Source organism: Arachis hypogaea, chromosome 16 (assembly GCF_003086295.3).
Source record: "Arachis hypogaea cultivar Tifrunner chromosome 16, arahy.Tifrunner.gnm2.J5K5, whole genome shotgun sequence".
Taxonomy (NCBI): Eukaryota; Viridiplantae; Streptophyta; class Magnoliopsida; order Fabales; family Fabaceae; genus Arachis; species Arachis hypogaea.
Window position 1 is genome coordinate 116,416,320 of NC_092051.1, and position 11,630 is coordinate 116,427,949.

Below are 11,630 nucleotides of genomic sequence, written 5' to 3' on the forward strand. Positions count from 1 at the left end.
AATTAGAGTATATTAGAAGATAACTCTTTTTCTATTTGAATTCTTGTTAAATCTTGCAAAATTTATATTACTAGAATTAAATCTTGAAATCAATTCCTCACGACTCTCTAATTATCTAGATTTAACACGATACGTGACATATAATCGCCTTATTTTAGGTACTTAGGGTTTGTGTATTTCATAAACTAGAATTGGACTTAATCTTCTAATTCAAATTAAGTGACCAAGGAATTGGCGGTTGATTGAGTTAGATGAGATTAAATTACTAAGGAATTAGGGTTTAATCACTTAAGGTTTGCTATGAATTGAATCTTTGCTTGATTAAAGTAGTTGACAAGAATTCTCAATCTGAAAATTTAAACATCTCAAAAATCTTAACTGTTTTCTCACATTAGTTTCACCAACCATTCACTGTTTGCTTTCTTGCACTCTATGATTTATTGTTTTATGCTACTTGAACTTGAAACCATTCGTTTTAGCTTGTCTAACTAGTCTAATCACTCAACTATTGTTACTCAGTTCATTAATCCTCATGGAATCGACACTCACTCACCTGAGTTATTACTTGGTACAACCCGGTGCACTTGCCCATTAGTTTGTGGTATTTATAATTCTGCACCAGTGCTTGAACCCTTCTTCACTTTCACTCTTTCAGTCGCGTATGTGCATGTGTAAGCGCAAGCATAATCTTGTGCTGTTGCGGCCTGCTAATCTTAGCTAGTAATTCGTATCTCAAGGAATAACTCATCACTGTTTAAAAGTATGATTTTCAAGTTCTGCCTCTTTGAATTTTAACCCAAAATTTATTGTTTCACGAGTTTATGAAATTGACAAGTTTCTGCATTTTGGCTAAAACTATGTCGTTTTGGTCCAAATTCTTTTATTTTAGAGAAAATAACAAATAGGTTTCTGACCTTATGTCTCGCGGATATTGTCGTCCTTGAGAATTGGAAAATACATTTAAGTCCTTGACTTCTTCAAAACCTAGACATTTTAACTCCCTCCATTCACATAGGGACGTCGAACCTAACAATCAGTCCGCTGCGAGCTCAGGTCTTAATGCGAGCCCAGACGATTCTTGTCTTCTTCCACCTCCATTTTTTCTTGAGTTTGATGATACTCCGTTAATAGCCATGGGACAAAATACTGCCCTTTTTTTGTTCACCATTACTCTGAATTTGAAGAACTAGGGTTTAGGGTAAAACGACGTCGTTTTAACATCTGGGGACCTATTTATCCTGTTTTAAAAAGTTTCCCTCCATGTGTAGCACCCTAATTTATTGCCTTTACTTGCTTACAATTATTCAAGAGATGAAAAGCTGCTTCTCTACAAATATGTACAAAATTAAAATCTTTTCTCTAGGTTTCACAGTAATATATACATACAATTATTTTAGAATTAAAAAATAATTATTCAACAATTTAATCACCTGAAATTTCAGATAGTAGAGATGGAAATTGGGTGCCATTAAAATGTTATTCTCTTTTTGTTCACCATTACTATAAATTTGAAGGATTCAAACTTAGGATAAAATATGTCGTTTTGAGCGTTTGGAGACCTATTTGTTCTATTTAAAAAATTTTTATCCATGTATATATCTATAAGACTATAACAGTCAAATTAATGCATCAGGAACCACATTAAATTTCGTTGGATTTAACAGATCCATATGAACAAAAAAATTTAAATATCCTGATTTTAAGAAAGTCAAATACTTAAATATATTATTTTATTTTCAATGACGAAAATATTCGAAGACAAAAAATTAGGACCTATTTCTCCTTTTTGTTTTCTTTATTTTATTATGTTTTAACTTTTATCAGAAGATTTAGGATTACACCCTTCTCTTGCCGTTGCACACACTAAAACCCTTTGCTTCTCAGTTCTCACCTCTGCCTCCCGTTCTCTCTCCCACCGTCGCCTCTGTTAGTGGCGGTTGTCTGTCGCTTCCGCTATCTCTCAGTATCTCGCGTTCTTCTCAGTTGGGCTTCGCATCTTCCTTGTTCGTCTCTGTTCGATGCCGACGGCTTGTAGTCATTCTTTGTTCTCTGACTTCCCTCTGTCATGTTCGTCTCTGTTCGTCGCTGACCGCTGTGTTCTCTCTCTCGTTCGACTCCGTTCATCGCCTCCGCCGGCTCTCTCTCTGTCTCCCTGCTCTATCTCATCCACCCCACCAGTTCACAACTTCAGGTTGCCATTAATCATTATAATGCAAATCTGAACATATTTATTTGTGTTGTTAATGGTTGTAGAGATTGTAGGCTGTGTTTATCTTGTATGAATGTGTGTTATTAGTTAGTAATTAGGGATTTAGGATTCTGATATTAGAACTTGATGTTGATGATTTGATAATATGATATATTTTTCAGGATGTCTGATAATGTTGTATCTTCCTAGGTCTAGAAGGAAAAATGCATTCCGAAATGTAAGTGATCGTGTGTGGAAGCATGGGATTGATATTCAAGGCAATGATGATGTTGATAACATGTAAGAGGAACAAATGGATTTGAGTTTTAAGCTAATTGTCTGTAAAATTGTTAACTTCCCGCTAAGTGGACATGTTTGTTGATTTAGAATACTAAACATTTATTCTTTAGTAGAAGTTTATCTCTGTAAGACTCTCGAGTTTGACAACAACCTTGGTTCCCTGGGATATAAGGTCCGGATGTAAATGGAGTCATGTGGCAATGGCTAGGAGGAAAGCTTCTCTTGATTCTGATATAGGAAAGTCCAATGAAAATGATGCAGTGGTGGAAAAGAAGACTTCTAGATCATCTAAAACGAAGAGGGTGACAGCGAGGACAAAGAAAAAATCCACAGATGGGTCCCCTGAGGAGAACATTGATGCTTCCGCCAATGAAGGCTTAACTTCCTCTAGCGATGATTCCAAGAAGAGAACTCGAAGGACTCGAAAAAAAGGTGCCTTAGTCTTGATGCTGATGATTTATCTGTGATATATATGCTTTATTTTAAGTGTTGTCTAAACCTGCTATCATTTATAGTTACATCTGTATCTGCTGATTTGGAAGAAGATACGGAAGTCAAGGAAGAGAAAAAGGTTCGAAGACGAAGGAAACCTAAGGAGGAGAAGGTAATTATAGAGAATAAGGCTAGCGAAGGTGAAACAAGTGACCAAGAGGAGACTTCCTTTATTGAAAATGTGGATGATGAAAGTGATGATGACTTAGAATGGGTAAATTATGATGAAGAAGATATTAGCTATACTTATGGTTGGCCTCCCCTTGTTTGTTGCTTTGGAGCCGCACAGTATTCCTTTGTTCCTTCGGGGAGGCCAGCCAATAGGCTTATAAATCATGACATTCATGAAACAATGAAGGATGCATTGTGGAGCCCTGAAAAATTTGTTAGGGCCCCTGGTACCTCGGCTGGTAGTGTTGCCATTGCTCTTGCCAGCTTGGGTGGTAAGGTTGCTTTCATGGGAAAGCTTGGTGATGACGATTATGGTCAAGCAATGCTGTATTATATGAATGTGAATAAAGTTCAAACCCGATCAGTCCGTGTTGATAGTAGAAGGTCTACTGCTGCGTCAACGATGAAGATTGGTAAAAGGAGTAAACTGAAAATGAGTTGCGTAAAACCCTGTGCTGAAGATTGTTTGACAAAGACAGAGATAAATGTTGATGTGCTGAAAGAGGTATTAACTTGAAGCCCATTTAAGTTTGTATTTTATAGTGGTAGGTTATAGCCTTATAGGCTGATTATTGTTGATATAACACCATTATAGAGCTTGATAATGCCTTTTTTCATTTCATGGAACCATCATCCATTGTTAGCAAAATCAGAACTTGGAAGATTAACCAACGAACTATTTCATTATCCTATTGTCTATTGTGTTGTTCTGTATTTACAACACTTAGTCTGTTGATATGGCGCTTTGTTGATGGACATGTTAGTTAAAGAGTAATTTGCATTTGAATGAAAAGTAAAAATATGAAATGTTGCCACCATTACAGGAATGATTGCTTTCCTTATTGCATTTTAGGTCCTCTGATTGATGTTGATACTTTTTGTTTTTCACTGCTTGAATAATTTAATAACATCTCCTGCAGGCAAAAATGTTCTACTTTAGCACACATTCTTTGCTTGATCGTAACATGAGATCCACTACACTACAAGCGATAAAGATTGCGAAGAAATTTGGAGCAGTTGTTTTCTATGATCTAAACCTTCCTATGCCGCTATGGCAATCTAGGGAAGAAACTAAAACTTTCATTCAGAAAGTATGGAATCTAGCAGACATTATTGAGGTCACTAAGCAAGAACTAGAATTTTTATGTGGGATCTCACCAACAGAAGAATTTGACACCAAAAATAACGATTGGTCCAAGTTTGTCCATTATGAACGTGAAGTGGTAGAACCACTTTGGCATGAGAATCTTAAGATTTTGTTTGTGACTAATGGAACTTCCAAGATACATTACTACACTCAGGAGTTTGATGGTGCTATTCTTGGTATGGAGGACCCTCCAATCACCCCATTCACTTGTGATATGTCAGCATCTGGAGATGGCATTGTTGCAGGTACTTTATAGTGAATTTACATTTAATAATGTCTTTGCCTTAGAAAAAGGACCAATAAATCTCTTTTAAATCATGTCTGACATTGTTATGAAAGAATATTTGACATGAATAGCTTTCAAGTCAATAAATTCTCAAGGAACTTGTATATATAGCCTTTGGAAGTGTTTAAAAGCATGTCTGGTTAAAAGGACCTCTCTTGCTTCTTTTGGGGGGTGTTTGCGTCTTCTGAGTTCAGTTTTTGAGGGGGGAAGGGAAGGGAAGGAATTAAAAGGTTTGAAAAGTAAAATAGGTTCACTGATACTCTTCAAACCCTTTTCTTCCTTTCTCTTCAAAGATAAAGTAAATCAACATTATTATATATAGAGTTGCACATACATACTTTCTAGCATGAATTTCTAACTGTTAAGAGTGGCTTTAAGATGAAAATTCATGTTTATCCCAAAACTAATGGCGTCTTCTCTTTCTTTTCAGCTCTCATGCGAATGTTAACAGTTCAGCCTGATTTCATAACTGATAAAGAATACCTGGAGCGTAGCATCAAGTATGCAATTGATTGTGGGGTTGTAGACCAATGGATTCAAGGCCGAGTGCGTGGCTTTCCTCCGCGCGAAGATATGGATGACGTGATTCCCGACGACAATGGTATACGCTCAATTACTGAAACCGAGTACCGCACGATAAAGAGTGACCGAGAATTAGAGCCTGAGGACGCATTAGAGCCTGTTAGTTGATCCATGCGCTTAGTAATATTAGTTTTCCCCTTATGTTTTCGCATAGAATCATAGTGAGGCTTTCATCCCATGTACAGAGAACTGAGTGTTATTTATATATTTGCCCTTGTTGTTTTTCCGTTGTTAGTTATAACATTAGGCATTTGTATTAACTTTTTTTGGCTATATCAATGGCATCGTCATAATCAAATATCAAAGAAATTCCATTCCACGAATCGTTGTTGGGAGTTGGAATTTTGTATTTTCTCCTATGTCCTCTAGTAAGATATTGTGTGATTTTTTCTTACAAGTTTTCACAAAATTTATGCATCTTTGCTAAATTACAAAAGGTTATGATCATGTCTAAACTGCATATAATTCCAAATTTTTTTTCCTCGGAATTAACCGAGGTATGCCTTATGCTGGACGAATCACGAGCATTTTTTCCGGAATTGAATGCTAAATTAATGTGTTATTGTCAGTTACCTATATAATTGAACGGATATTTTCCTTCTCTCTCTCATAAGCGCTTTCAATATCATTATTCATTAACAACAAACTAAGCACATACTCTTCTTAGTTCAGTTACAAGCGTTACAAAGACTGGTTTCTTTTTTTTTTTTTTTTGTTCTCCCATGAATCAGGATAGCTTTTTTATTTTCCCACATTTACCATGATAATCCATTTTGGTAGCTTTCCCTTAAGTTATTTATTAGAAGAAAGGAACACACTTAAGGCTATTTTCAAGAATTTTTAAATGACGGAATCTCCTCTAATTTGTGCCATTCCTTCTCTCCTTTGCCTTTTCTACCATCACTCCCAAACAGACCCTATATATGGTCTCAAACCGTGGAAAGCTAAAAGCTAAAATACCTTGACATTCACCTTTTTTTTCTTTTCCTCCTGGGATATAACAGATCCTTTTTTGCATATATGACCAAAAATATCTGTCAATCATAAGCTACAAGTGAAATGTTGAAACAAAATTTGAGAATCAAATACAAAGGAAGACTAAGGTTTATGGGAATTTCTTAGTTGAATAGAATTGGATCAAGAGTGAAGATAATGCACATGATAAATTTTTATTGGTGGACTTTTTCTATTCTAAAAAAAAAAAATGCAATCTTCACTCTTCATCTTAGCATTACCCAAAGTTTATTCAACACTGGTAAGGACATGCTGATTATTCTGGGTGTAAGCTTTATTCCCATTTGACATACACTTCCATTAATTGTACTCCATGCTTCTCTGCTCCAGTCAGCACTGGCAACATGTCAGTGTTCTACATGACCTTTAGATGCGAGTGACATGGCAAACAAAATCAGCAAAGGCTTTGTTGCATAAAGCCAAGTCCATGTATCAAACGGGAGTATCAAAAGAATTCAACATCAAAGTTGGTGACAAATTCATTGTCTAGATTTCATGGCAGAATGTTTATGTTTTAGAATTGCATCGCACAGCTTCACAGCATCACAATTATCTTTGACATTATGCACCCTAACAATGTTAGCTCCAGCCAGAACACCCGCTGTTATAGAAGCAATGGTAGCAGGATCCCTCTCAACAGCAGAAGGTCTGGAACAAATGTCACCTAGAAATCTCTTTCTTGAGGGTCCAATAAGTATAGGAGCACGAGAGATGGCAAAGCTACTCTTGGCAATCTCAGCTCGGATTGCAGGAAGTCCTGTGAGGATATCCAAATTGTCTTCAGTTTTTTTCGAGAATCCAATACCAGGGTCAATAATAATCCTCCATGCTGGAATTCCTGATAGTTCTGCCTGCCTAACCCTTGAATATAACTCGGAGGACACCTCCTTGCAAACATCATCATATTTCAGGTTTTCACTGCTCTGCATAGTGCATGGGTCCCCCCTCATATGCATCGCAACATAAGGAACATCTAGATCTGCAATGACCTTGAACATATTAGGATCTAACTGCCCTGCAGATACATCATTTATAAGATGAGCCCCTCTACTAACTGCTTCTGAAGCAACATCAGAGTAGAAAGTATCAACAGATATGAGCTTTCCCTCTACCTCAGGCATTGACTTTACAGCTTCTAGGACAGGGATTAATCTACTTAATTCTTCTTCAACAGAGATCCTAGATGCCTTTGGTCGCGTAGACTGAGCACCAATATCAATTATATCTGCTCCCTCTGAAATCATTGATCGAACTTGCGATACAGCAGATTCCACAGACTGGAAATTCCCCCCATCACTAAAACTATCTGGGGTCAAATTAAGGATGCCCATAACGGAAGTTCTCAAGGACCAATCAAGTAAGCCATTTGCAACAGGCATTACCCTACATATACCCTCCTGTCCAATAAGCGATTCCCCACCTAATTTTTCCCATAATTCATATAGTCCACCGGAATGGCTCGAAAATGCATGCCAACTAGCAACTGTATCATTGTCACTAGCTGATCCCAGTAAATCCATCAAAGGGGCGATAACAAAAGGCCGCTCCCAAATTCTTTCATGAGGTATATTGAGAATATCAGATCTGACTTTATATTTACCGTAGAATAAAATGTCTAAGTCGATTGGCCTTGGACCATACCTTATTCCATCGGTTCGCCCGAGGTCCTTCTCAATTCTTTTGAGAGCAGCCAATAATTCATGTGGACCTAGTTTAGTAACAGCTCTAACTGCAGAGTTGATAAAGCAAGGTTGATCAGTAATGTATGCCGGTGCTGTCTCATACAAACAAGCATGCCTTGTGACCTGTATGCCTGACTTCTTCATCATTTTCAAGGCTTCCTTGAAGTTATGAACCCTATTACCTACATTACTTCCCAAAGCAATCACCACATCCTCATCTTGTGAGTGAGCTTCCACTGAGGAATTTTGTGCTGTGTGAAGACAGGAGAAGCTCGATACTGCATTCAAAATTAAAACAGATCAATGAGGACCACAAAATAAATATACAGTTTAGAAACAGTCCAATTGAATAAAGCATACAAATAAAGGGGGAAAGGGGGGAATAATTCATTCATGCTCTACAACTTGATTCCGAAGTCTTATGATTAAGAATATTTGGCTTTTAAAACTTCAACTAATGAAAAGCCAGTCCAATGACTAATACAGGAATAAGACCTTTTACAGTTACAAGATTTAATTCACAACACACATGGATCTGATTTGATTTTCGATATATGGTCATAGAAAATTCAATCACAAAAAAAGATTTGATGAAGCTTTACAAAAAGGCAGCTTGGTTGAGAAATTTAATTCTAAACATTACCATTAAGATACTTTCTGGCCGTGAAAACCTGATGCCTGGGCAGCCCCAGACACTTCAATATACCCATCTGAGCAGAGGCTTCCGTCTTGGAGTAACTTTGAAGTGAAATATGCTACCTCTCTGGTTTAATGAATGAATTACACTACAAGAAGGCATGGCAAGGAACCAATATCAAGAACCCTCAAAGCACATAGATAAATAGAAGAAAACCTGATATGCTTTCAAGGACTGATCAGCAGCCTCCTTTCTCTTATCAACATACTTGATTTTGGCCAGATACCGATAATAGTTCCCCTTCCTGCAAATGACAAAACAAAAACAATCAAATTCCAAATTCCTCAAACAGAAAGACGTCAGAGAGAATGAAAAGAGAGAACAAAATCCCCTCACATTTTATAGAAGATGACACTAGGTACACCACCAGAACAAGATGGAATAAGGTTTTCATCAATAAGAGCCATGATATCAGTGCAGATATTAGTCAACTCAGATTCAACTTTGTTCCTATAATCCTTAATCATATAAGTAGCCACCATCAAGACTTCAAGTTTAAATAGATACTAATTTTATTCTGCATGTGAAGTGTGTATGCTACACAAATCAGTTGCAAGTTCCAAATGATATCCAAAATGCCTCCTGTCACTATTTATCCAAGAGTGATTCTGATTCCATGTTGTTATAATTTCATTATATAGAATTATAGATTAAACCTCTGTGAAAATGTATGCAAAGAAAATTCCAGATATGTTAATGAGCAGAATAAAGTCAAAGGTTAGTACCTATTGCAAAGAAGACCAATGACAGTTATGTAGGTACCTAAGTGAGAAGCAATGTAGAACAGAGTAGAGAAGAGGGCTATGCATAACTGGTAGATCAAAATTAATTTTAACACAAGATGCTAATTTAAGAATTTTACTCTAACTAAATGATTTAAACAAAAGAAAAAGAAAATGACAAAGGTAATTACAAAACCCCAAGAACCCAAACTCCAAGGCAACAGATTGTGTATGAAGGAGCAAAAAACACCGTACCCAGAAGAAAGATGAAGTTGTGAACGGTGGTGGTGAAGGTTAAAGAGTTGCGCTAGCAGAGAAGACACCTACTACGGCGAAGGAAGCAACCTCATCGGAACACATACACAGAAGTGATTGGTGGTGCTGCGAGGTTGCCGATGTCCTTCCCCTAGAGGCGTAAGAGAGTCAGAGAGAGTTGAACACCAATGTGTTATGCGCCAGTTTGGAGAACTGGGAGTTCCAATTTGAGAGAAATTAGGAACTAGGTTTGGTCCTGGTTAACGACGTTAAAAGAAATTGCATTTAAAAAAATCTGTTATTTTAAATCAGATAAGATTTTTTAACCGGTTTGATCAATTTTTGGATTATAATGAACAGCTCTAGCTAAAATATCTACAAACAAATGACGAGCTAAGATTAACTGATTAATAACTTTGTGGTTGATTAGAACGTTAGATCTAAGGAAATTTAAATATCCAGTTTTTGATACAATGCAAAGCAATGTGACAAAAAAAAAAAAACACACGGTTTCTTAAGGATCCAATTTTCTTTAACCAACATAGAAAAGGAAAAAAGAGGGAAAAAATCCATCCACACTAGTCCAATGAAACCTTTTTTTGTTACAAAGATCCTTTGCCAACAAACATGGATCTGATTTGCTTTTTAGTATTTTGACGATGGTCATAGAAAATTCAGTCACAAAGCTTCAGTGAAGATTTAAAAAACTGAGCATTCCATTAAAAAGAGCAACTTGGTTGACAACTTTAATCTTAAACATTAACATTAAGACACTTCAGTATACTCATCTGAGCAGAGGCTTTCATGTTGAAGTGACTTTGAAGTGAATATGCTAACTCCCTTCAATTGGGTGTTCTTAGTTTAATAAATAAAAAGATGTTTTTTTTTCCAAAGGTGCTAATTCTTCATTGATTAGAAAGAAATTGGGCAAAAAAGCCTCAGACAAGATATATAAGGGTTTCTGGCAAAAAAAAAATCTACAATTGGGGGAAATGGGGAATCAGACTTCCAAATTTTAGTTCAAGCACAGTGAAATCCAAGAGCAAATTGACGCCATCCTAAAAGGGTAAAAGATATCAGAATTTTGTTGCAAGAGCAGCAGGAGCTTGGAGTTACCTGGACACCAGGAGAGGGAAATGAACTTGCGAACACAGTTGCGAGATTGGCGGCAGAAGAGAGTCTGAGTCGTCACTGGACAACGACTCCCCCTGGAGCAGTAAGGGACATCTTCAAAGCAGAGGCGGATAGAGTCTCTAATGTTTCATGACTACCCAATTGTTTGGGGTAGGGTAGTCAAGGAAACCACGGTTGGGGAAGCAAGACGGAGAAGGAATCAGAGCTTCAGAGCGGCTTGGCACCTGGAAGCAATGGAGGAGGAAGGGGGAGTTGCAGATTAGATTCATTCATGTGTCTGGGGCAAGGTACTGAGAACCGAACCGGTCATTGAACCGCTCTAATTACTGGTTTATTGGTCCAACCGGTCTAATCATGATTCAACCGGAAAAATCGTTTTAAAATAAAATAATAAATAAATTATAAGGTGCTTTATGCAAGTAAACTTATTAGAAATATGCAAAACTCTAAAAACATGAGAAAGTACCTATTGAAAGTTTCCAATTACAATTGTTACCAAATATATATGACCGTTTTAATGGAAAAGCATCTTATGTACAATACATCATAGAGGTCACATTCAACAATTTTATTGACTGGAAGCTCACTAAAAAAACAAATAAGTATCCTTGATTCTTTGGCAACCAAATGATTGAAAAGATAAGTGAACATAGACCAAATATGCAGGGTTGAGCACTGACATTTGGGGAATTAGCAACACTCAACATCTAAAGCAGAGAAAACATTTGTACAAAACTAGATATTAACAGTTTATAATTTGTGGAAGCATAGACATTTTGCTTATGCTATTGCTGTGAAACATAATCATTAATAAACTTCAAAACTTAGAATTCATGTAATTTGTTTATACTACTGGTTATTAACAATCTATATATTTTGCATAACTCATGACATTTGCTTATGTTTTTTTGTGGGAATTAATTCTTAATATTCTATAGTTTGTGGAAGCTTTCTTCTCCT

At 36.6% G+C, this 11,630-nt stretch overlaps 2 protein-coding genes across 15 annotated transcripts; one reads left to right on the top strand and one right to left on the bottom strand.

Annotated features, from left to right (window-relative positions):
• The first annotated feature begins 1,805 nt into the window (after positions 1-1,805).
• Positions 1,806-5,525, top strand: LOC112754710 (fructokinase-like 2, chloroplastic). Of its 4 annotated transcripts, none has more exons than XM_025802438.3 (6): positions 1,806-2,191; positions 2,371-2,488; positions 2,661-2,920; positions 3,004-3,656; positions 4,072-4,543; positions 5,015-5,525. In XM_025802438.3, the coding sequence occupies exons 2-6, from the start codon at positions 2,382-2,384 to the stop codon at positions 5,272-5,274; spliced, it is 1,752 nt and encodes a 583-aa protein (XP_025658223.1). In that variant the 5' UTR covers positions 1,806-2,191; positions 2,371-2,381; the 3' UTR covers positions 5,275-5,525. The 4 variants fall into 4 exon arrangements, with proteins under 4 accessions (XP_025658223.1, XP_025658222.1, XP_072077069.1 ...); XM_025802437.3 differs by having other exon boundaries at positions 2,399-2,488; XM_072220968.1 differs by having other exon boundaries at positions 1,809-2,191; positions 2,399-2,488; positions 2,599-2,920.
• Positions 5,526-6,111: 586 nt separating this feature from the next.
• Positions 6,112-11,141, bottom strand: LOC112754711 (folate synthesis bifunctional protein, mitochondrial). 11 transcript variants are annotated; one of them, XM_072220973.1, is made up of 6 exons: positions 10,653-10,912; positions 9,537-9,792; positions 8,896-9,009; positions 8,716-8,803; positions 8,506-8,625; positions 6,112-8,140 (listed from the first exon to the last, which is right to left on the bottom strand). In XM_072220973.1, the coding sequence occupies exons 5-6, from the start codon at positions 8,570-8,572 to the stop codon at positions 6,660-6,662; spliced, it is 1,548 nt and encodes a 515-aa protein (XP_072077074.1). In that variant the 5' UTR covers positions 8,573-8,625; positions 8,716-8,803; positions 8,896-9,009; positions 9,537-9,792; positions 10,653-10,912; the 3' UTR covers positions 6,112-6,659. The 11 variants fall into 11 exon arrangements, with proteins under 11 accessions (XP_072077074.1, XP_025658230.1, XP_072077076.1 ...); XM_025802445.3 differs by lacking the exon at positions 9,537-9,792 and having other exon boundaries at positions 8,896-9,017; positions 10,653-10,919; XM_072220975.1 differs by lacking the exon at positions 8,896-9,009 and having other exon boundaries at positions 9,537-9,687.
• Positions 11,142-11,630: the final 489 nt, after the last annotated feature.